Source organism: Hordeum vulgare, chromosome 7H (genome assembly GCF_904849725.1).
Source record: "Hordeum vulgare subsp. vulgare chromosome 7H, MorexV3_pseudomolecules_assembly, whole genome shotgun sequence".
Classification (NCBI taxonomy): Eukaryota; Viridiplantae; Streptophyta; class Magnoliopsida; order Poales; family Poaceae; genus Hordeum; species Hordeum vulgare.
Window position 1 is genome coordinate 339,148,530 of NC_058524.1, and position 22,273 is coordinate 339,170,802.

Sequence of the window (22,273 nt, forward strand, 5' to 3'; positions counted from 1 at the left end):
ATCCCTCTAATCTCGGAAGAGATAATGACACAATTCCCAACGGATCCTTCGGCATAAATATCCCGAAAATTGTGAGCGCCATTATAGCGTATCTTCATCCTGTCGTCAGTTCCCACGTGAGTCGCCTTGATTCCAGCGCCCGACCTAATAAATAGGCTGGGGGGAGGGGAAGGGAACATTTGCACCTACCCATCTTGTCGACACCTTCTTCCTTGCGATCGCAACAAGAACTCCATCGCCGCCCGAGAATCTCCGTCTCCGGCCACCGCGTCCGACGCATCCCCAGGCTGACTAAGCGAGCAACACTCGCTGCAGATCTTCCTCGGTCGCCTCCGATCGCCGTCATCAGGTCAGTCTTCCGCCACTAGAGGTAGATCTTAGCTCCTCGAGGTTCATTGCTCGCCGGTTCTTTAGAACACCTCGAATGCCCCCATAGTCGCTGATTAGTTCACGATGATAATAGTAGGTACAGTAGCATCGACCATATCCTCAGTTGATTAGTTCCTTTTTGAAGATCCAAAAGGGCTCCTGTGAAATCAGCTTTACTATTCTGACCCTAGCCATAAGTTGTTCTTCTTTATCCAGGCTTTTTCATTCATTTTTGCCTGCTCTGTAGATCTATATGTTACTGCCTGTTGTACAAAACTTGTTTGTAGATCCGTACTTCACCATTTTGACAAACATCTCGAAAGCTCTGAGCCATCCCTCTTAAGCAGTAGGAAGTTCATAAATCGCCCTTCTATTCTGACCCGGCCCCTTATTGGCGAGTCAACAAACTCCCTTAGTTACCTGACAAATGTTTGGCGAGTTAATTGATCTTTTAGCCACTCTGTAAGCGCTCGGCGAGTTAATTTTACCCGTAATCTCTCCCTTTGTAGCATGGGTACCGTTTTCAAAGCCAATTGGCTCCCGACCAAAGTTGATGAAGCTTTTCTCAACGACTGTATGAAGACGGGAAATCTCGACCCGCAAGAAGTTATCGGATGGCGATCCAGGTTTGGAGAAGAAATTCCCAACCCGAAGGAAGGGGAAATAGTCGTCTTTGCTGAGCACCTCGAACGGGGGTTTAAGCCACCAGGATCAAAATTTCTCAGAGATGCCATGACTTTCATGAACGTCCGCCTCCAAGACTTAGGACCTAACTCGATTAGCAACTTTGTCAGTTCCAAGTGTTCTGCGAAGCCTACTTGCGGATGGAACCTTCAGTTCCTTTGTTCTGGTATTTCTTTCATTTGAATCGCCAGACAGAATTTTCCAATGGCCCTAGCTTGGAACTTGGAGGCGTCAACGTTCAACGTCGCAGGGACAACCCATTCCCATCACTCGCCATGCCAAGCCATCCCAAAGGCTGGGGCGAGTCTTGGTTTTACTGCCAGGAAACTTCTCCTGAGGGTGAAAACAAGCTCCTTGGCTATAGGGAGGAACGCCTTCCGACAAACTTCAAACTTCCACACAAGCTTACTGAAGAAGAGGAGTCAGATTTTATCCCAGTGCTATCCGAGTTAAGATCTCTGACAAACAACGGAATTACTGGGATCGATTTGATCCGTTGCTGGGTTGAATGGCGCATCCTCCCCTTAAGTCGCCGAGACGGCTTAATGTGTGAATTTGATGGCACCTTGGACCATCCCCAGTGCTACTTCCGTACAACACTGACAGAAAACAACATTGTATCCATCATCAAGAAGCTGACCAGCGAGCCCTTGGCCAGGTGTGGCCAAATAGGTATTAAGCCATTCTGCAAGATCAACCCGGTGCCAAAGGTAAATAACTTAACCCGCCTTTACTTTATTCCTTACGACTTACGTGAATTATGATTCTCATAATAAAAATGCCACTTTAGAAAGGTGACAAATTCTGGTCCAAGAGGCCAAAAAAGATGGCCCTGAAGCAAGCCAGGCCGCCCCCAAAGAAGAAATCCAAGGGCAAAGGCAAAGACGCCGTTACCGAGCCGTCTGACGCAGACGAATCCCAAGTCGGCGATGTACTTTCAGAGGTAAAATTCTATCTTCTTTGACTCGCCATTCATTCTTATAGTTTTTTGTTTACACCTCTGTATCTCTTGTGTAGAATGAGGGCAACGACAGCCAAGAAGACTCCGTAGAGGTAATTTATGTTTCCTCCGACTCATTTTCTCCTCCACCTAAGCCGGCCAGGTGGATTTGTGGGAAGGTTCCCATGTCTCACCCAAATGCTTGTTTGGATCCTAATTTCCTTTTGAAGAAAACGCAATATGCTTCCAATCGGAAAACTCGGAGTCATTCTGGAGGCTTGGTGTCTGGGTTACCAACAAAAACTCCTACCAAGAAGAGGCAGAATGAGGTATCCTTTTAACAGTGTCCCCTTTCGTTTCCTTTGGATCATATTCATAACTCGCTCACATCTTGAGGTATTACTTTTGCAGAATTCTCCTCCTTCGTCACGCGACTCAGTGATGTCAGCCCTTCCACTGATGATCCGCATTCCAGGGTAAGTTCTTATAATACTTAAATTGTCCTGATGATGATGATGTCTGTTTTTAAGCGCACCCCTTCTCTTTTAGGGCACAAGCGAAGAAGAGGAAAACTGGCGGGTCAACTTCCACTACAGCTCCGGAGCCTATTGAAAAACCGGCACCGACTCAAGATAACCCGGCCAAGGATAGACCTGAAGATCAAGCAGATCTCCCGAATTTGCCCAAGGAAGGCATGGAAATACCCAATCCACCGTGTCCGTTGAAAACGGCCGAGGATCCAGATGTTGTGATCATCATTGGTACTCGCTTTTCTAAGCCGGCTTCAGCAGTCTTGTCGAAGCACGTATCATCATCAGCTCAGCCTTCTATTGAACATGAAATTTCCAAGGCCAAGCTATCCCAATATGAAAATCTTGAATTTAAAGAGCTCTCCTCCGGCTTTGCAAGTCGCCTGGAGGCAAGTTATGAAATGGAAAAGAGTCTGCTCCTTATGATGAAGAACACACATGAGGTACGCCTTGCTGCATACTATATTATCCTCATTAACCCCCAAGGGCCGGGTCATCTGTTAAAAGATGAGCCATGTCTGGATAGTAGAAAAATCTTTCAAGCTGTAACCCCCAAGGGTCGGGTCATCTGTTAAAAGATGAGCCGGGTCTTGATGGTAGGAAAATCTTTCGACCTGTAACCCCCAAGGGCCGGGTCATCTTGTTGAAAGATGAGTCGGGTCTTGTCATTAGAAAAAAATCTTTCGACCTGTAACCCCCAAGGGACGGGTCATCTTGTTTGAAATCCCGGTGAAGCTTTGGTTCTCCCCAGAGTTGAGGTTTTCCTCTAAGGAATCCGACGAGATCAGAGATTCGTGATAGAGGATTACTTTGCGTCTGTGTACGTTTGTGATGGACTAGTTGGAGCACCCCTGCAGGGTTTAATCTTTCGGAAAGTCGTGCCCGCGGTTATGTGGCAACTTGGAATATTTTGTTAACATCCGGTATTAGATAACTTAAACATAAGCTAATAAAATTGCCAACCGTGTGCGTAACCGTGACTGTCCCCTCGAAAATCTATCTTCCATCGGGTATACAGTGGGGTTATGATTGACGCAGGTAGGTGTTCAGGATCACTTAGTGATCAAGTAAAATCGACCACTAGCATAGACCACCTTCATAAATGATCTACGTGAGTTAGCCACCATATAAAGCTTAGGATGCTGCAACCTTAAACACTCCACCTATCCAACCTAATAACTTGACTAGTTCTGGCACCAAGGTCTTAGATTGCTGAGTCCCCGTGGCTCACAGATTCCTTCACAGCACCAACAGGTTCAGGTACCCCAGAGACAGGTGATCCCGACGGCACACAGCTGGCGTGGCAGTACGACGAGGAGACCGACCGCCTGTACATGAACTATCCAGAAGATTGAGGCGTGGTCGTGATCGTGGGCCAGCAGGCAGGGTAGCATAGCCATTTCCCTTGTTTTGTAGTCCGTAGTGGAACTACTTTGATTGTATGCGTGATGTACTCTGATATATTTATGTGATGGCAATTGAACCCCTAATTGTCAATCCGTTATTATTATGTATGTGTTGTGATACCTTGTTTGCGAGACGCTTAGATGCGCTCCTTTCCAATTCGGGGCCTCGATCCCCAGATCGGAAAGGACCGCATCTTAGTTGTTACACCCCAGGACCAGGTTAGCCAGCCATCCAGGATGGAAAATCTCGATGATGAACCCAGCGGCAAGGAGCCGGGCTACTTCCTCTTCGATCGCCTTATGGCGTTCTTCATTAAACCTGCGAAGGTATTGCCGCACTGGCTTAACCTTAGGGTCAGTACTAAGATGGTGCTCAGTGAATTATCTCGGTACACCCGGCATGTCAGAAGGTTTCCACGCAAAGATGTCCCGATTCTCATGGATGAATTCGATGAGCGCGCTTTCCTATTTGGGGTCGAGACCCGCCCCAATAGTGAACTGCTTGGTGGGGTCATCTGGCATAAAGTCGATAACCTTGGCGTCGTCCGTTGGTTTAAACTTGAGAGGCGGCTCAGAATCGATAGTCGGCCTTTTGAGCGGCGTCATGTCCGCCAGGTCGACGTTGGATTGGTGAAACTTGAGCTCCTCAGCCACGCAAGCTGACTCGGCATAAGCCGCATCTCCTTCTTCACACTCTTGGTCTATCTTCCCGTCGCCGTGGACGGTAATAGGACCCTTGGGTCCGGGCATCTTGAGCTTAAGATAAACATAGCATGGGCGGGCCATGAACTTGGCGTACGCCGGCCGTCCAAACAGCGCATGATAGGGGCTCTTGATTTTGACCACCTCGAACAGGAGGGACTCGCTCCTGTAGTTCGACTGCGTGCCAAAAGCCACGTTAAGATTAACTCGCCCAATCAGGTACGCCGACTTACCGGGGACAATGTCGTGGAAGATCGTGGATGATGGCATCAGGTCTTTCTCCAAGAGGTTCATCCGCCGAAAAGTGTCGAAATATAGGATGTTGATGCTGCTGCCCCCGTCCATGAGGACCTTGGAGAGGGTGTATCCCCCGACTTGGGGAGCCACGACCAGGGCTAAGTCGCCAGGGTTGTCCACTCGGGGTGGATGGTCTTCCCTGCTATATGTTATGGATTGCTCAGACCAGTGAAGGTATCGGGGGAGCGCCGGCTCAGCTACGAAAGTTCTATGCTTCACCTTATGATCCCGCTTACACGTATTGGTGGTGAACACGTGGTACTGCCCGTTGTTCAATTGTTTGGGGTTATTTTGGAACCCGCCTCGATCCTCCTGCTGCTGGGGGTCTCCTTGCGGGGGGGGGGTTGTTGTTGGAACACTCCCGGCGGATGGTACTGCTGGTTATGAACTTGGTAGACCCGCCCTGTGGTCCTTGGTTAGGAAAAACCCCGAACGTGACCTGGCGTGACCCGGACGTGCCGGGTTGTTCTTGTCGTTGGCCCTGCTCGCCGCCTTGACTTCTCCTGAGCGCCTCGGCCCGGAACTCTTGCATCACGTAGCAATCTTCCCATGAGTGAGTCACCGGTCCTTCGGTCGTGGCGTGCTGCGGGCACGGTCCTTTGAGCATTTCATGGTAATTACGCGGTTTTTCCCACTAAATCCCCGCTTCTTCTGACATGGGTTTGCGTTGCCGGTATTAGTGTTAGCCACAAATTCCGTGGGACCTTCCTGTTGCCTCTTCTTGCCATGCCCGCCATGGTGGTGATTGACCCGGCTTTGAAACTGGGAATGGCCCTTGTGTAACTCGCCCTTCCTGGCGGTACTAATTTTGTCGTCGCGCTCTCCAGGATCCTTGGTGTCGTCCGACTCAACATATCTGGTAAGGGCGTCCATTAACTCGCCCATGTCCTGTACCTTTCGCTTAAGTCTCCCTAGCTTCAGTACCAAAGGTTCGTAATGGCAGTTTTTCTCCAGGATCAACATTGCCTAAGCCGCCGAAATGCCTTCCGATGAATGAATAACTTCTGCGACTCGCTGGGTCCAATGGTGGGCCGACTCATCCGGCCGCTAGATGCAGTGCTCTAGGTCGACGATAGTCATTGGGCGCTTGCAGGTCCCTCTAAAGTTCTTGATGAAGCGCTCCTTCAGCTCCGCCCAAGTGTTGATGGAGTTGGGCGGCAGGTTTTTCAGCCACGTGCGTGCCATCCCTTCAAGCATCATAGTGAAGTATTTAGCATAGACCGCCTCGCTTACGTCAAGCATATTCATCGCGAGTTCGTAGCTCTCAATCCATGACCCGGGTTCGAGATCCGGCGAGTAGTTGGGAACCTTCCTGGGCCCTTTGAAGTCCTTCGGCATGCGCTCGTTGCACAAAACTGGCGTGAGACACGATACCCCAATGTGCTTGCCCCCAACATCTAGGGGCGCGGGAGGTGACGGTATGTAAGCCGGGTAAGCCTGACCCGCCACGGCCATTGGCTCCATGTGCCGCGCGGCTCGCGCTGCATCCACAATATCCTGAGCTCGCATGTCGGGCATCCCAAGCGGGTTGTGTTGGGGGAGTCGCCGCGGCCCACTAGTTACTGCGGGGAACTCCTCATGGCGACTTCTGGTGTGACTTGCCTGAGGCATGGAGTGTAGCCGATCAAGGCTATGGGAATACTTCACGTGCTGAACCACGGCCGTTTTTAGCATCTCGATGGCGTTTCTGGCTTCTATCTCGGTCAGGGTGTTTCCATAGATCGGAAGGGACTCCATGTGGCGGGTCGCTGCCAGCACATTGTCGACGAGATTCGAGAAGTGACCCCACGGCGTCTGGAACCGAGTCGCATGGGCATCCATTGGCTGAGTCGGCGGCGGATTGGGCGGTGGAACCGCTCCTCCCCTCGGGGCGGTTTGTAAAGGCCGATCAGGACCCGCCCCGGGGGTGCGCGGAGTGTCGAAAAGGCGAGTTGGGTGTAAGTCGGCCGGGATACGCCCATTGTGCCTCCTTTGGTGAACGGCGTCAGACGCGCGCTGCTGTATCTCGAGCCGCCAGCCTTCGGTGTTCAGTCGCTCCGTCTGTGCTGCGACCGCGACTCGTTGCGTCTCAATCCTGGCGGCTTCTGCTTCCATGTCCCGCTGTGCCTTGGCCATTGCCTCCCGCAGCTTAGTTCGCTCGGCGTTGACAGACTCCTGATTTTCAGACGTGATCGTGGTTGCCATGAGGCTGGCGATCTCCGCCGCTAGCTCCGTCATGGTTTGCGCTGGGGGTTTGTGTTGGGGAACGTTGCATGGGAAACAAAAAAATTCCTACGCGCACGAAGACCTATCATGGTGATGTCCATCTACGAGAGGGGATGTGTGATCTACGTACCCTTGTAGACCGTACAGCAGAAGCGTTAGTGAACGCGGTTGATGTAGTGGAACGTCCTCACGTCCCTCGATCCGCCCCGCGAACCATCCCGCGATCAGTCCCACGATCTAGTGCCGACCGGACGGCACCTCCGCGTTCAGCACACGTACAGCTCGACGATGATCTCGGCCTTCTTGATCCAGCAAGAGAGACGGAGAGGTAGAAGAGTTCTCCGGCAGCGTGACGGCGCTCCGGAGGTTGGTGATGATCTCGTCTCAGCAGGGCTCCGCCCGAGCTCCGCAGAAACGCGATCTAGAGGTAAAACCGTGGAGATATGTGGTCGGGCTGCCGTGGCAAAGTTGTGTCAAATCAGCCCTAAAACCCCACTATATATAGGAGAGGGTGGAGGGAGCCTTGCCTTGGGGTCCAAGAACCCCCAAGGGGTCGGCCGAGCCAAGGGGGGAAGGATTCCCCTCCCGACCGCATAGCTTTCTAACCCTGGTAGGGCTCCCTTCGAGAACTCAACTCCACCGTGCGCTAGCCCCACGGTGGGCGCCAACTGTCGTGGTTTTGTCACGGTAGATGTCCTCGTGAAAGGACTTAGAGATGGAGCCATCGCACCTTGGTGGCGACTCGAAGGGGGTGAGCGAAAGCGAGACTCAGATTTACCAAGGTTCGGCTCCTCGTGAGGAGGTAAAGGCCTACGTCCTGCTATGTATGGATTAATGGTGGTTTCGATTACAAGGAGGGCGTTACTCGCCTGACCTAGTTCTCGATTCTCTCTAACTTGCCTGATCTCTCCCTGGGACTTGCCTTTATATACAGGTCGAGGCCCTAGGGTTTACAAAGTCGTGACATTCTACTCTTTGTGACTTTCCTTATCTTTAAGTCGTTGTGTCCCCCACGACCAGGAGCTTTCTTGGTAATCCATCATCCGCACGACCTCTCGAACCGCCATCAGCATCTGGGCCACGGGACGCGCAACTAATGGTGAGTCGCCCCTTTGGTGACCCGGCCCACTAGGGGCGGGTCACCCATAGGTAATATCCCCAACACTAACCGTCACAAAACATGAAACCAATCGACACGATGGGACTAAAGAAACTCGCCAACCATGTTGGATGAAACAAAAATTGATTATGTTTGAGCATATAAAGTTTGCTCACACTTTTCGGGATTTTGAAATTCGCGATGGAAAAAATTGGCCTAAGTGTCCACACTTCGGATATTGACCGCTTGTGGATCTATCAAAAATCAAACTAGGGGCTCTTCGGTGCCCCTTCTTCACGCTCTTTATTCGACTTGAGTTTTGTCCATGGGTTGTATTGCTTGGTCGTCATGATCACTTGCCAAGAAAGATTCGCTAAGCTCGAAGTGGGGTGAAGCCTGATCCTAGTATGTCTGGTCAAGTGTTGGTTGCATTGTCTATGGGACCCAAAAAACCATGCTTACCCATGCAAGGCTCGCATCCAACCATACATAGGCATATGGCTTGTTAGGTAGCCCCTTACAACTCCTCACACGTATGTGAAGCTATAGTTCCTCTAGGTACAACTAGAATTTGTTCCTTTTACTTTTCCTCTTAGCGAGAAAGGAAAGAAATCCATCTTTAAGGCATCGAGTTAATGGTCTTTGGTTCATGCCATAATTAGATCACGTGATGTTTTTCGGTGAGTTATATAAGTATATTGAACTTGGAACAAGTTGTCCTTTCGAAAGGCAACAGAGGTGTAGTAACGCAAGAGGATGCAATGACAAAAACAATCTTAATTGATTAAACGCAACCGACTCACTAGCCTGATTCCATAAATGTCATGTCTTACCAATTGCGGTCCCAACCATGGGACGAAAATCCACTTGGAGCATGGGCATATTGCATCTAGGGCGCGTTTGGTTCCCTGGGTAGCTTCACGATGCATCGCATGAGGGATCCAAGATGAGCATGACCAGGTTGACTTGATGCAAAGATGAGAAGAGATGAGTGTTTGGTGAATATGCACGAGATGGCTCCACGAGATGGGGAACGAAGATCAAGCAGCAGCACGCGGCAGTGGGATCCGGGATCGGCGGCTCCAGGCGAAGGGACTTTGTGTGCGGTGGCGCTCGGTGGCGGAATCCAGCGTGTGGCCACGCGAGCCGGCAGGATCTGGCACGCAGCGACTTGACCATGGTAGCGACGACGATTGGTCGGGGACGACGGCGACGATGCTTGGGAGAGGACGGCGATGCTCGGTCGTGGACGCCAGCGACGCTTGGTGGAGGACGCATGAGGACAGCGGCGCTTGACGAGGACGGCGGCAGTGCGTGGTCTATGCGGCCGTTGCAGACCAAAGTCAGAAGAAGAGAGGGAACGAGCGAGCCTGCACGCGAGCTACGCTCGAAACGTGTGTTTCCCTAAGCTTGGCTGAGAGGCCTAGTTTTGCATCCATCGGGCCAGGCTGGAAAGCCTATACAATATACCAAACAACTAAGTTTTGCATGGTGGATACGAGCCACATGTAGTACAGGGAACCAAACACCCCCCTAAAGAATGAGTGCATGGACATGCCCCGTTCCACTTTTCACACAACCATGGTAACCGGATAACTTCTCTAGAGCACAACGCAAGTATGCCAGAAGAAAAATGACTCGACTTCTTGCTCTTTTTTTTCTCTCTAATGACTTGCGTGCTTTTGAAAAGTAATGCGTGTACAACCTATTCGTATTCTCCCCTTACCCGTGACTTCTTCTTCACTTTCCTCAATTTAACCATGGACGATACTTCCCAAGCTCTCCACCTCTGATTCTTCAGTCACTGAGGACATTGCTCGCCTCCCTTTAGGCCTTCCACCATAATCGCAAGGTTTTCATGCCTATCCTCCCCAATTGCCAAGCCACGCGATTATGCATGTCGCTCCCATGGTTATGGTTGGTGTGCCTACTTCCCTCGTCATTGAGAACCTTTGGTTGTCGGTGTTATAATGCATACTGACCTCGTCACTCAGCCCCCCTTGTCGTTGGGATCGTGCACGTGCCCCCTCGCCACGGAGGTCCAATGGTCATGGTTGCCGAGGTTGCAGCGCCTACCTTCCTTAGCCCTCGTAAATAGGAGATGGGAAGGATGCGCCTACGAGCCTCGTCTATGTTGCATTCGAGTTTGTAAACCCGAATTCCTATTTCTTATAAAAAATACTCGCGCCGTCCCGTAGTTATCTATATACCATGGATTAGTTAGAGCGGCCAAACATGATTTTACTTCGTTATACCGTTTTTTGGGATCTATAGTAAACGGGTTCTACATGTTCGACTTATCCAAATAACGTCTAAAGTGACCATTTTCACCGAGTTTAAGTATCAATCATGTAACATACTCAAAGATAAGATAACTCCACATCATCGTCCCTATCTGTTTTTTATGGAACTGTTAGAAATAAATTAATTAGATTAATTAAAGGGTTAATCCCTGCTACGTCGGTTGCTACTTGTAGCAACTGCCTCTTTGTAATTGCCTTTGTACCAGGGGTATATATACTCTCAATCCATCAATGAAAGCAACGGTTCCATCATTTGTTTCCTTCTCTCGTTTTTACACTTTACACGTTATCAACACTTGCTTTACCGACACAGACAAGAGAAAAAGGCAGACAGAGAAGAGGAAAAGGTAAGAACATGGCAGGAGAGAGCCTGCCATCCCTTGCTTTTGCCTTCGCTCGCTACATCCAGCGGGAAAGCCGTCGCCGTCGCTTTCCTCGCACTCATCACCAGGCTGCATGACACCGTCATGGACTTGGTGTCACAAGTGGCCCTCGACGCCGTTTTTTTGCCAGGAACCACCGGGAGAACCGCCGCCGTGGCTATGCCCGACGAGGCAACCACCCACTACGTGGGCAAGCACCGACGGTGCACCGGGCTGGATCCTCCGCTCCGACCGCTCTTGCAAATGAAGACATACCTGCAATACATCAGGACGGGCCTTCGGCCCTGGCCGTCGCCGGCGACTACATCGTACCGGCCACTCCGCCATCCGCCTTTAACATCCCTCCTATGGATTGGCTTCTTGCAGGGCCATCAACACCGTTCCTGGGAGAAGAAGAGATGTTCCCTTGCAAACTCGCGCCGCCACCTCTACCCCCGTACTGCATGCAACACGAGTTCGGACCGTGCCCAGCGCGTACGAGCGCACCATCGAGGCTACCGTTGCCGACGCCATCAGACGAACTGCCAGAGCACCTCTTCGCTCCAGGATATGGTCCCGTCTCGGATCTGCCGTCCTCGACGCCGGCAGCAGCGGAAACAAGCGGTTACCCTGTTGTTCCCGATCTGAACGGTGCCATCAAGATGGAAGAAGAAGGAAAGGGCCAGGGCTCGTCGTCTACATCGCCTCCACCATCACCGGCGACTCCGCCCCCGCCTCCAGCACCACCCCTCCCTCCCACGCCTCCACCAGAGGCGCGCCGCATCTTGCGGCAGTTTGTCGCGGCCATGGCGCATAACCGCGCTGCGGTCAGGGGCGCGTGGTCGACGACGGCCCTCGGCCTCACCGGCACCCCCGGGGCGAGCAGCAGCGGCGGTGGCCGTGCGGCGGCGCGGGGAACACCGTACCCTGCCTACCTTGAAGAAGCCGCCATGCAGAGAGGAGGGCTGGCGTGGTGAGGTCGTGCACCAGATCGAGCACAAGATGGGGAACGGGAGAAGCGGCACTATGGGAAACCAGATGCGTTTCTCTCCCTTATCCACTCATATGCGGTGGTGCATGGGCCAGCACGCACTGGGCCACGTCTCTCTCCAACACCACCACGAGCACCAGACCACGTCTCTCTCCAAAAAGGCATACAGGCCAGGAAATTCCACCACGTACACCTAAATAAATTGACTATTAGTGTGTTGTGCTTAATCAGAGTACTACTATATTGTAGTGCAGTCTGTTCCTTTTATTTCAGTGTGATATCTTATTGTATTAAGAACATGTGCTTCTCATATTCACCCAGTATTGTATTGTACGTTTGAATACTTAGATTGTATATCATCTAAAATAAAGTCTCAGACTATGTGTACATATTCTATATGTTGCCTCATCATTTTTCATTTTTTAGAATATGTAGTTCTCAAGTACAATATTTTTTAATTCAAATTTTGGGATCACAAGGTAGATGGGGCATCTACTGCACTTTGCAGATTATCCTCATCGCTGAAAGATCTACATTTTGCCTCCATTCTTTTGGCAAAATGACTATCTTTGAGTGCTCTCCCGAATATGCGAATTAATGTGACTACCTCGATTTTTTGCAAATCACAAGGTAATTGTGTGATCTACTCCATAAATTGCAGATTATCCACTCTTGCTGAGAGGTCTACATCTAGTCTTTTGACAAGATGACTACCTTCAAAGTGTTTTTGTAAAATATAGTATGACACAAGGTAATGGACTATGAACATCTACTGGTCAAAACCAGACTATGTTCTCCACTACTGTGAGATCTACACCCCAACGGTGACTATCTTCAAAGTGTCATATACATAACATGAGGTCTACACATACAAGTTTAAAGCATCACCTATACTTGAAAATTTTGCTTCCCAAAGCATTTGTTGTAACTTATATTTTACTCTCATAGTAAAACTAAAATTATGCTTGATAATACCATGCAGGAAATGGCTGGTGTCATGCATCGTGAATTTCATGAACTTGAACTAGATGGTAGTAACTATTTACCATGGGCTATGGATGCAAAGATAGCCCTTGAAAGCCGTAAACTCGGTTCCACTATCATCACACCCATTGAAGGCGTCGTAGAAATCCCCACGGCAGCCAAATATACAGCTTTAAGTTTCTTAAGGCACCATCTCCATCCGGACTTAAAGTCAGAATATTTGATGGAAGAAGATCCACTAGCTTCGTGGAACTCTCTCAAGGAGAGATATCACCAACAAAGAGCAGTTATGCTGCCGGAAGCACAGAGAGAATGGTCCCTCATAAGGTTCCAAGATTTCAAATCTGTGGCAGCATATAACTCTGGAGTTCACAAGGTTAACTCAAAAATAAGGTTTTGCAATCAAGCAATTTCTGAAGAAGACCTTATTGAGAAGACCTTGTGCACTTTCCACCCCTCGATGAGGGTACTACAACAGCGGTACCGTCAACAAAAATTACAAAAAGTATTCTGAGCTCATATACACTTTACTTCAGGCTGAGAAACATGATGAACTTCTCATGAAGAATCATCAGACACGCCCAACGGGCTCAATGTCACTCCCTGAAGCACATGCTAACACTCAGTTTACTAAAAGGTATGGGGGCAACAAAAAGAATTTCAATAAATTCAATGGAAAGTGGAAAAGGAACAACAAGCAGAAAAGCTTTGGTCAATCTAAAGGTAAAGGTCACTTCAAGAAAAATGACCGAAACACCAACTCTGAGATTTGTCAAAGGTGTGGATGTACTAACCATCGTACTAGTAAATGCCGAACTCCCAAGCATCTAGCGGATTTATACATCAAATCCACTGGGAAAGGCAAACAAGTTCATGGAAAAGCTGAAGCTCACTTCAACGCCTTACAACAAGAAGAAAACCTTGAAGCTAGCACTTCTCAAAGCGCTCCTAAGGAACACAAGGCACAAGGATTAAGATCTTCTTGATGTTGACAACATGATGGTGGAATACACCCAAGACGCATATGGAGATCTCATATAATCTCTACATCACTCATTTGATGTTATCAGGTATTTTATTGTAATAATGGATGTTATAATTTGTATAACTCTAAGTAGAATAAAGTCTTTCGGACCAATCGTATTATGTAGTTCAAACATAATATCATATATATATTTGTAACTGTAATATGAATACTTTATATATATATATGAGAGTAATATGAATAAAGTTTTATCCTAAAATATTCTCTTACTCTATATAGATTTTACGGGAAAATAATCCAATGGAAGAAGAATTATGTTTGGTGGACAGCTGTACCACTAACACAACATTAAGGGAAATAAAATATTTCCAAACTCTAACTAAGAGAAAAGGGAATATTATGACCATCGCCGGTCGCGATGCGTCGATTATTGGTTCAGGACAAGCCACACACGTTCTACCTATGGGTACTACAGTTGTAATTGAGGATGCACTATTGTATCCTGAATCTACACGCACTCTTCTAAGTTTCAAAGACCTCAGATCAAATAACTTCCATTTGGAAACAATATCTGAAAATAATTCTGAACATTTGCTTTTAACAAAGAGTAATGGGTCTGAGAAACAAATTCTTGAGAAATTTCCCTCACTTTCATCTGGATTATATTATAGTTATACAAAGCACGTATCACATGTTGCGTACAAAATATTTTTCAAGACCTTGATAAATTCAAGACTTCGCATGATCGCCTAGGTAATCCTGGCATAGGGATGATGAGAAAAATTATTGACAATTCTATTGGTCACAACCTTCCAACTATTTTTTTTCCAAAATCATCAGATTTTGTATGCACCGCATGTGCAACTGGAAAATTAATTAGAAAACCATTTTATCTTAAAGTTAAAAATGAGTCATTAAATTTTTTTGAACGCATTCAAGGAGATATATGTGGTACAATTCAACCACTATGAGGACCCTTTAGGTATTTCATGGTACTCATAGATGCATCTACTAGATGGTCACATGTGTGTCTATTGTCGAGACGAAATCATGCTTTTGCCAAGCTAATTACTCAAATTATCAAATTAAAATCAAATCATCCTGAAAATAGGATAAATTTTTTTTGAATGGATAATGCCCCTGAATTTTCTTCACGTGCATTCAATGACTATTGCATGGCTATGGGCATTCATTTAGAACATTCTGTGCCTTATGTTCATACTCAAAATGGTTTGGCTAAATCTCTCATCAAAAGAGTAAAATTAATTGCTCGACCACTATTACAGAATTGTAAATTACGAGCATCTTGTTGGGCACATGCGGTATTACACGCCACAGATCTGATACAAATCAGACCAACTACATATCATACAACCTCCCCGCTGCAACTAGTACGTGGCACTCAGCCAAGTATTTCCGATCTGTGAAAATTCGGTTGCGGAGTATACGTACCGATATCACCACCACAGCGTACATCCATGGCCCCCCACAGAAAACTAGGGATCTATGTGGGTTATAATTCTCCGTCAATAATAAAATATCTTGAACCTCTTACAGGGGACCTGTTTACTGCCCGTTACGCTGATTCTATTTTTTATGAGGACCATTTTCCGGCATTAGGGGGAGAATCAAACCACAGAGAATGCCAGGAAATAGATTGGAATGTAACAGACATTTAGTCCTTAGATCCACGTACTAAAGAATCTGAAACTGAAGTTCAGAGGATCATAGATTTGCAAAACATTGCAAATAATCTGCCAGATGCATTTACTGACCATAAAGGTGTCACTAAATCACATATTCCCGCTGTTAATGCACCAGAACGAGTGGAGGTACCAACTAAAATCACTCAAACCCCAAATGAGAGTAAGAGGGGGAGAAATCTGGTTATTCGGAATATAGCTTCTCAAAAGCCTCCACGGAAACAGAGGAAATCAAATCCTCTACCAGTAAATGCAATTCAACCTCAAGTTGAAGGACACCAACGAGATGCTCAACATCTTGAACCTAGCATAAATGCGCATGAAAACATAATAGCTGGGACATCGGAACACCATGATTCTATTGTTGTGGGAAATCACATAGAGTGTGAAGGTATACAAGAAATTTCCATAAACTATACAGAATAAGGAGAATCATATAATAGAGAGACTGCAATTGTCGACATATATTTCGCCTCTGAAATTGCTGAAACCCTTCAACTGGATCCAGAACCAAAGACCGTCAGGGAGTGCCTCAAGCGTCGTGATTGGCCTAAATGGAAGGAAGCAATTGAGGCAAAACTGCACTTGCTCAACAAAAGAGAGGTATTTTCCCCAGTAATACCCACACCTCACAATGTCTTCCCTTTTGGAACAAAATGGGTTTTTGTTCGAAAAAGGAATGAAAACAATGAGGTGGCGAAATACAAAGCGAGGCTTGTAGCACAAGGGTTCACGCAGAGACCCGACATCGATTACGATGATACATACTCTCCTGTAATGAGTGGAATAATGTTTCGATACTTAATATCTTTGGCAGTACAAATGAATTTATCTATGCAGTTGATGGATGTAGTGACAACATACTTATATGGGTCACTCAAATCGAACATATATATGAAGGTCCCTGAAGGACTTAAAATGCCGAATCCAAAAGCAAATCGCAACACATATTGTGTAAAATTACAAAAGTCACTATATGGCTTAAAACAGTGAGGTATAATGTGGTATAACTGACTGAGTGAGTTCCTTATTCAAAAAGGCTACTCAAATAATGATGATTGCCCTTGTGTATTTATAAAGAAGTCCTCAAATGGATTTTGCATCATCTCAGTGTACGTTGATGACCTCAATATCGTTGGGAGTACACCTGATATAGAAGAAGCACACAATCATCTAATGGCGGAATTTGAGATGAAAGATTTGGGAAAGACCAAATTCTGCTTAGGCTTACAGCTTGAGCATCTTCCCTCGGGAATTTTAGTATACCAACCTGCTTATATTCAAAAGGTTTTGGAAAAATTTAATATGGATAAATCATATCCAACCAAAACATCCATGGTTGTCACATCCCTTGATATGAATAAAGATCCCTTTAGACCTCGGGATGATGACGAAAAGATATTAGGACCCGAGTTCCCGTATCTCAGCGCCATTGGTGCGCTAATGTACCTTGCAAATTGCACCAAGCCTAATATTGCATTTACAATAAATTTACTAGCTAGACATAGCGCTGCTCCAACAAAACGTCATTGGACGGGAGTAAAGAATATCCTTAGATATTTACATGGCACAAAAGATCTTGGCTTATTCTATCAGAAAAACTAAAATATGTCTATGGTATGATATACTGATGTTGGCTATCTATCTGATCCTCACAATGCGAGGTCACAGACAGGTTTCGTATTCTTATATGGTGGAACTGTTTTTTCATGGAAGTCAACAAAACAAACTCTCGTAGCAACTTCCACTAATCATTCTGAAATTATTGCATTATTTGAAGTATCTAAGGAATGTGTATGGCTTTGCAGGATGATTTACCATATTCAAACTTCATGTGGTGTTGGTTCATTAGGATCACCAACTATTATATATGAAGATAATGCAGCCTCAATTGCTCAAATGCAAAATGGGTTATGTGAAAAGTAATATCACGAAACACATTTCTCCCAATTTATTCTATCCTCATGCAATACAGAAGGATGGAGAAATTGATATTTTGCAAACCAAATCATGTGACAGTCTAGCAGATTTGTTCACAAAGCCTTTACCAAATCCAACATTCTAGAAATATATTCATGGAATTGGTATGAGACGTTTTCGAGATTTGCAAATTTGAGGGGGAGAAACTCCTAGAATCATAACCCATTAATTATCACCAGATAATAATTATTGTACTCTTTTTTTTCATGAGTTTTGCATCAGTTTTCTCATAAAAAGGTTTTTAATGAGTCAATATATTATCAAAAATCATATGCCATACTTTCTATTTTCCCTATTGTTTTTGAAGGAAGTATTTAAGACATATTAATTGTTCTCTAAACTCACAAATGATTTTTCTCCTTCTTCAAAGGTTTTCTCGATTGAGTTATCAAGAGACAATAATCATTATATGTTGCACTATTTTTTTCTTATTATTTTCCCACCGGGTTTAAAGGAGTTTTAGCGACATATCTACACTATTCTCCTTATATTTTTTTCCACACGGTTTTTTGGAGGAGACTTTCAAGATTATACAAAGGCTTTCACGAAGATGATGGACATTCTCAAAGGCACATACAAAGAGGAGTCTTCATCAAGATAATTAATATCCAAGACAAGCAGTGATTAGGGGGAGTGTTAGAAATAAATTAATTAGATTAATTAAAGGGTTAATCCATGCTATGTCGCTTGCTACTTGTAGTAACTACCTCTTTGTAACTGCCTTTGTATCAGGGGTATATATATACTCTCAATCCATCAATGAAAGCAACGGTTTCATCATTTGTTTCCTTCTCTCGTTTTTACACTTTACATGAACAATCAAATGTTTGTGTTTTTCTACAGCAGTCGAAGATCGGTTCGCAGCCCAAACAAAACCGTCCTATTTTCTCTCAATGGGCCTCAAGAAGCCCACGTACCAGCTCATGGGCCTGAAGAAGCCCATGTCCCAGGTCGCATCATCGCCCAGTCTCACCTCATCTCTCCGCAAAGCGCACCCAAACCCTACCTTTCTCGCAGCAGCTATAAATTTCACCCTATCGCTTCCTCCCCCCCTCTCCAGCCGCCGCTCCTCTTCTCTCCTCTGCGCACAAAACCCTAGCCGTCCCCTCACAGCTCGCCGCGAACGCAGCGAGCTCTTCGTCCACCGCACCAACGATGGCCACCCAGATCAGCAAGAAGAAGAAGGTAAGGAACCACCTAGACCCTGCGTATTCCAACGTCCCCAGCACGATCTATCGGTGCATCAACCGATCTAACGATCTCCCGCTTGTGCTTTTGTAGTTTGTGAGCGATGGCGTTTTCTACGCCGAGCTGAACGAGATGCTGACCCGGGAGCTCGCGGAGGACGGCTACTCCGGCGTGGAGGTGCGCGTGACGCCGATGCGCACGGAGATCATCATCAGGGCCACGCGGACGCAGAACGTGCTTGGCGAGAAGGGCCGCAGGATCAGGGAGCTCACATCCGTCGTTCAGAAGCGCTTCAATTTCCCGGAGAACGGCGTTGAACTTTATGCCGAGAAGGTCGTCAACCGTGGCCTCTGCGCCATCGCCCAGGCAGAGTCACTCCGATACAAGCTCCTTGGAGGCCTTGCTGTCCGCAGGTATGATGACTACCAATTCCTCTTAACATTTTTTCATATATGCCATTGATAGATGCAAGGTGTTGCTAGTAAATGGTCACAGTTGATATGATACACATATCATTTGTTTAGATGCTATGAGATCTACATCAAATACTATTGATCTTTTAGTGTATTTTGTAGTTCTTGAAGATTGTAGTTGGTTTCATGTTTGTTTGCACCGTTCGTAAGGAAGTGAGAATTGTTGTACCTCTGCTTTGCTCTGCCCTGCTCTCTGATCGTGTTTGTGGGACATTTGCATTGGTGCAAAAAGGAAAAGCTGTTCCTTGAAGCAGCAGCGGCAAGACAACCGTAGAGATAGATCCACAGATGAATGTTTGAACTGCTGCTTGTCTACTAATTCTATCTCACATTTCTATTGCCATTTTCCTGTACTTTTCAGTGTCATAGAATAGTCATGCATTGCACAAATGTCTAGTATGCAGTGTTTATGTTGCCCCTTTGTGTTGCATCGCCCTGTTTTCTATCGTGCTAGTAGGATATATCGCTGGTGAAAGAGGTAGAAGCTGCTCCTCCAGCCCAGCGGCCAAGTACATCCTTAGAGATAGATCCTCAGATGATTTGGCGAACCTGATGTTTTTCTACTAATTCTAACCCTCGTTTCTTGTGTGCAATCTTTGACATATTTGTTTGCTTGCCAGAATAGCTGTGCATTTTGTGGCAAAATGTAGTTGTTCCAAATCTGTATGAACTGTCTGTTGCTTTTCACTTTTACATTACTGCAATCTTTTGGCATATTTATGTGCTTGCCAGAATAGCTGTGCATTTTGTGGCAAAATGTAGTTGTTCCAAATCTGTATGAACTGTCTGTTGCTTTTCACTTTTACATTACTGCAATCTTTTGGCATATTTATGTGCTTGTCAGAATAGCTGTGCATTTTATGACAAATTGTAGTTTTTAAAAATCTGTATGAACTGTCTGTTGCTTCTCACTTTTACATTACTGCATCTGTAATCTGTTCATTTCTGCTATCTTTACTATAATCGTAAGAATGGTGCACATAATCCTGCTTCTGAAGCAGTGGGACAGATCCACAAGTGAACTATCTTTATTTTTTCTCTACTAAATATATCTGGCATCTATTTTTCTTAATGGTTGCTTGATTTGTTCCAACCTAATGCTTTTTGTTTCATGTTATATTTCTGCTTGTTGTTTCAGTGGCTTGTGGTTTTAGTGGCTTGTGGTTTTAAGGTAATTGTTGTTTTTATTGCAGGGCTTGCTATGGTGTTCTTCGCTTTGTTATGGAGAGTGGTGCTAAGGGTTGTGAGGTTAATATACTCTGCACATGTCATCTGACAAATATTTTGTATTCCCGATTGGTTAGTTGCTGAGTCCTCTTGATTTCTTACTAGGTCATTGTGAGTGGCAAGCTTAGGGCCCAGAGGGCGAAGTCCATGAAGTTCAAGGACGGCTACATGATCTCATCTGGTCAGCCCGTCAATGAGTACATTGATGCAGCTGTTAGACACGTTCTTCTCAGACAGGTTTGTTTGCTGTGCTGTTTACTTTGCTTTGTTTTTCAGTTTATTGCTCATGGAACTGCATATGGTTGAACACTGTGGCATGGTTTTGTAGGGCGTTCTTGGTATCAAGGTGAAGATTATGCTTGACTGGGACCCCAAGGGCAAACTTGGCCCTACCACCCCCCTGCCTGACCTCGTCACCATCCACCCCCCGAAGGAGGAGGACGAGCTGCGCCCCCCGGCTTTGATTGAGGTCTAAACTCCCAGTAGTGCAAGCACACCATGAAACGGCACATCATTTTGGTCCTAGCTTGTTTCCTATCCTTGTGACAAGTGGGCTATGCAACGTTTGGTTACCTTCCTTACAAAAGTTTATGTGTAATGCTTCTATGTTATGCTGCCATTTTAATTTCGTTTGAACTAAGTTTGCTGAGACAAGATACTTCTTATGTATGCCAAAGAACCATTGTTTGGATTGGATCAGCGAGTCTAGTTTGTTCTGTTTGTGGCACCTTCAATACTGTTTGTTAAATGTTTTTGATACTTCTTTCAAAAATCCCATTTCCCCAGTAAAGTACTACCACCTCTGATCCTAAATATAAGTCTTTTAAGCGATTTTACTATAAGTCTACATACAAAGCAAAATGAGTGAATCTACATTTTATAGTATGTCTATATACATCTGTATTTAAGAATGGAGGAGTACTTGGGAAGGCACCCTCAAGCCTTACATGACTTAAGTCTTCGCTTTCATATTTTTATACCAATTAAAACTGAATCCACTATTATTCCACCCAAACCAATTTAACCTTATACATAATTGTGAGTTTAAACCAAGTACATAACTATGTTTTTGCGTTGTACATATGATTACACAAATTGACATGTTAAGATGACATGTTAAGAAGCAAATAAGATATTAAGAAGCAAATAAGATAGAAAGTGCATCTACAACAGTTTGGAAATAAAGTTATCCTTTAAATACAGTCAACACATCAAGAGGCAAAAAGTACATGCCCATGGTTGAAAAGCTCACTAACAAGTGTATTAAAACCAAATTGCTTAGCGAAAGCACAAGCGAATCAAAGATACTCGTTCTCGGTTGTCGTTGATTATTGCATATAACCAATGTCTAAAAATCAGTTTGGACCCATAGTTTATAACTGTTAATAACCAAACCGTTTAAATTTGTAACTAACTATACCCAAACTAGTTTCTCCACATACCCAAACCAAAACCGAACTAAAAAAAATCTCAACCTAATAAAACCTGAACCAATCAAACCCAAAGTAAGAATCAAACCGTTACACCCGGTTTTTTAATAACCATTCTCAAGTTTACGTGTGGGTCGTGCGTGTGTTACGCACGATCCCCACGTCCCTCGCTAGCAGTAGTTGTTTCCAGCCAGGGTGTATAGGTAAACTTTGTACAACATGTAGTATGGTGTAGATCTCCTTTCATCTTGGTAATCACATCCCCCTTTTCTCATGGACACCAGCAGCAATCCTTCCTCCGGCGACCACCCAAACCCTAACCTCCCAATTCCTCCTCTGGTCCTCATCGCGCCACCATCGTCCCGGTCAGCCCCAAGCCCCAGCCATCTTGTCCCACCACCACCCTTTCGAGATG

General features: G+C 45.9%; 1 protein-coding gene and 1 non-coding gene across 2 annotated transcripts; both read left to right on the forward strand.

Moving 5' to 3' along the window:
- Nucleotides 1-18,529: 18,529 nt before the first annotated feature.
- LOC123413461 (40S ribosomal protein S3-3) lies at nucleotides 18,530-21,124 on the forward strand. Its single transcript, XM_045106398.1, has 5 exons — nucleotides 18,530-18,725; nucleotides 18,822-19,141; nucleotides 20,395-20,449; nucleotides 20,534-20,665; nucleotides 20,757-21,124. Exons 1-5 carry the CDS (start codon nucleotides 18,696-18,698, stop codon nucleotides 20,901-20,903), a joined length of 684 nt encoding a protein of 227 aa, XP_044962333.1. The 5' UTR covers nucleotides 18,530-18,695; the 3' UTR covers nucleotides 20,904-21,124.
- Nucleotides 19,416-19,535, forward strand: LOC123414553. The gene has a single exon (XR_006614488.1). It is a non-coding gene; the product is annotated as a small nucleolar RNA snoR143 (small nucleolar RNA).
- Nucleotides 21,125-22,273: the final 1,149 nt, after the last annotated feature.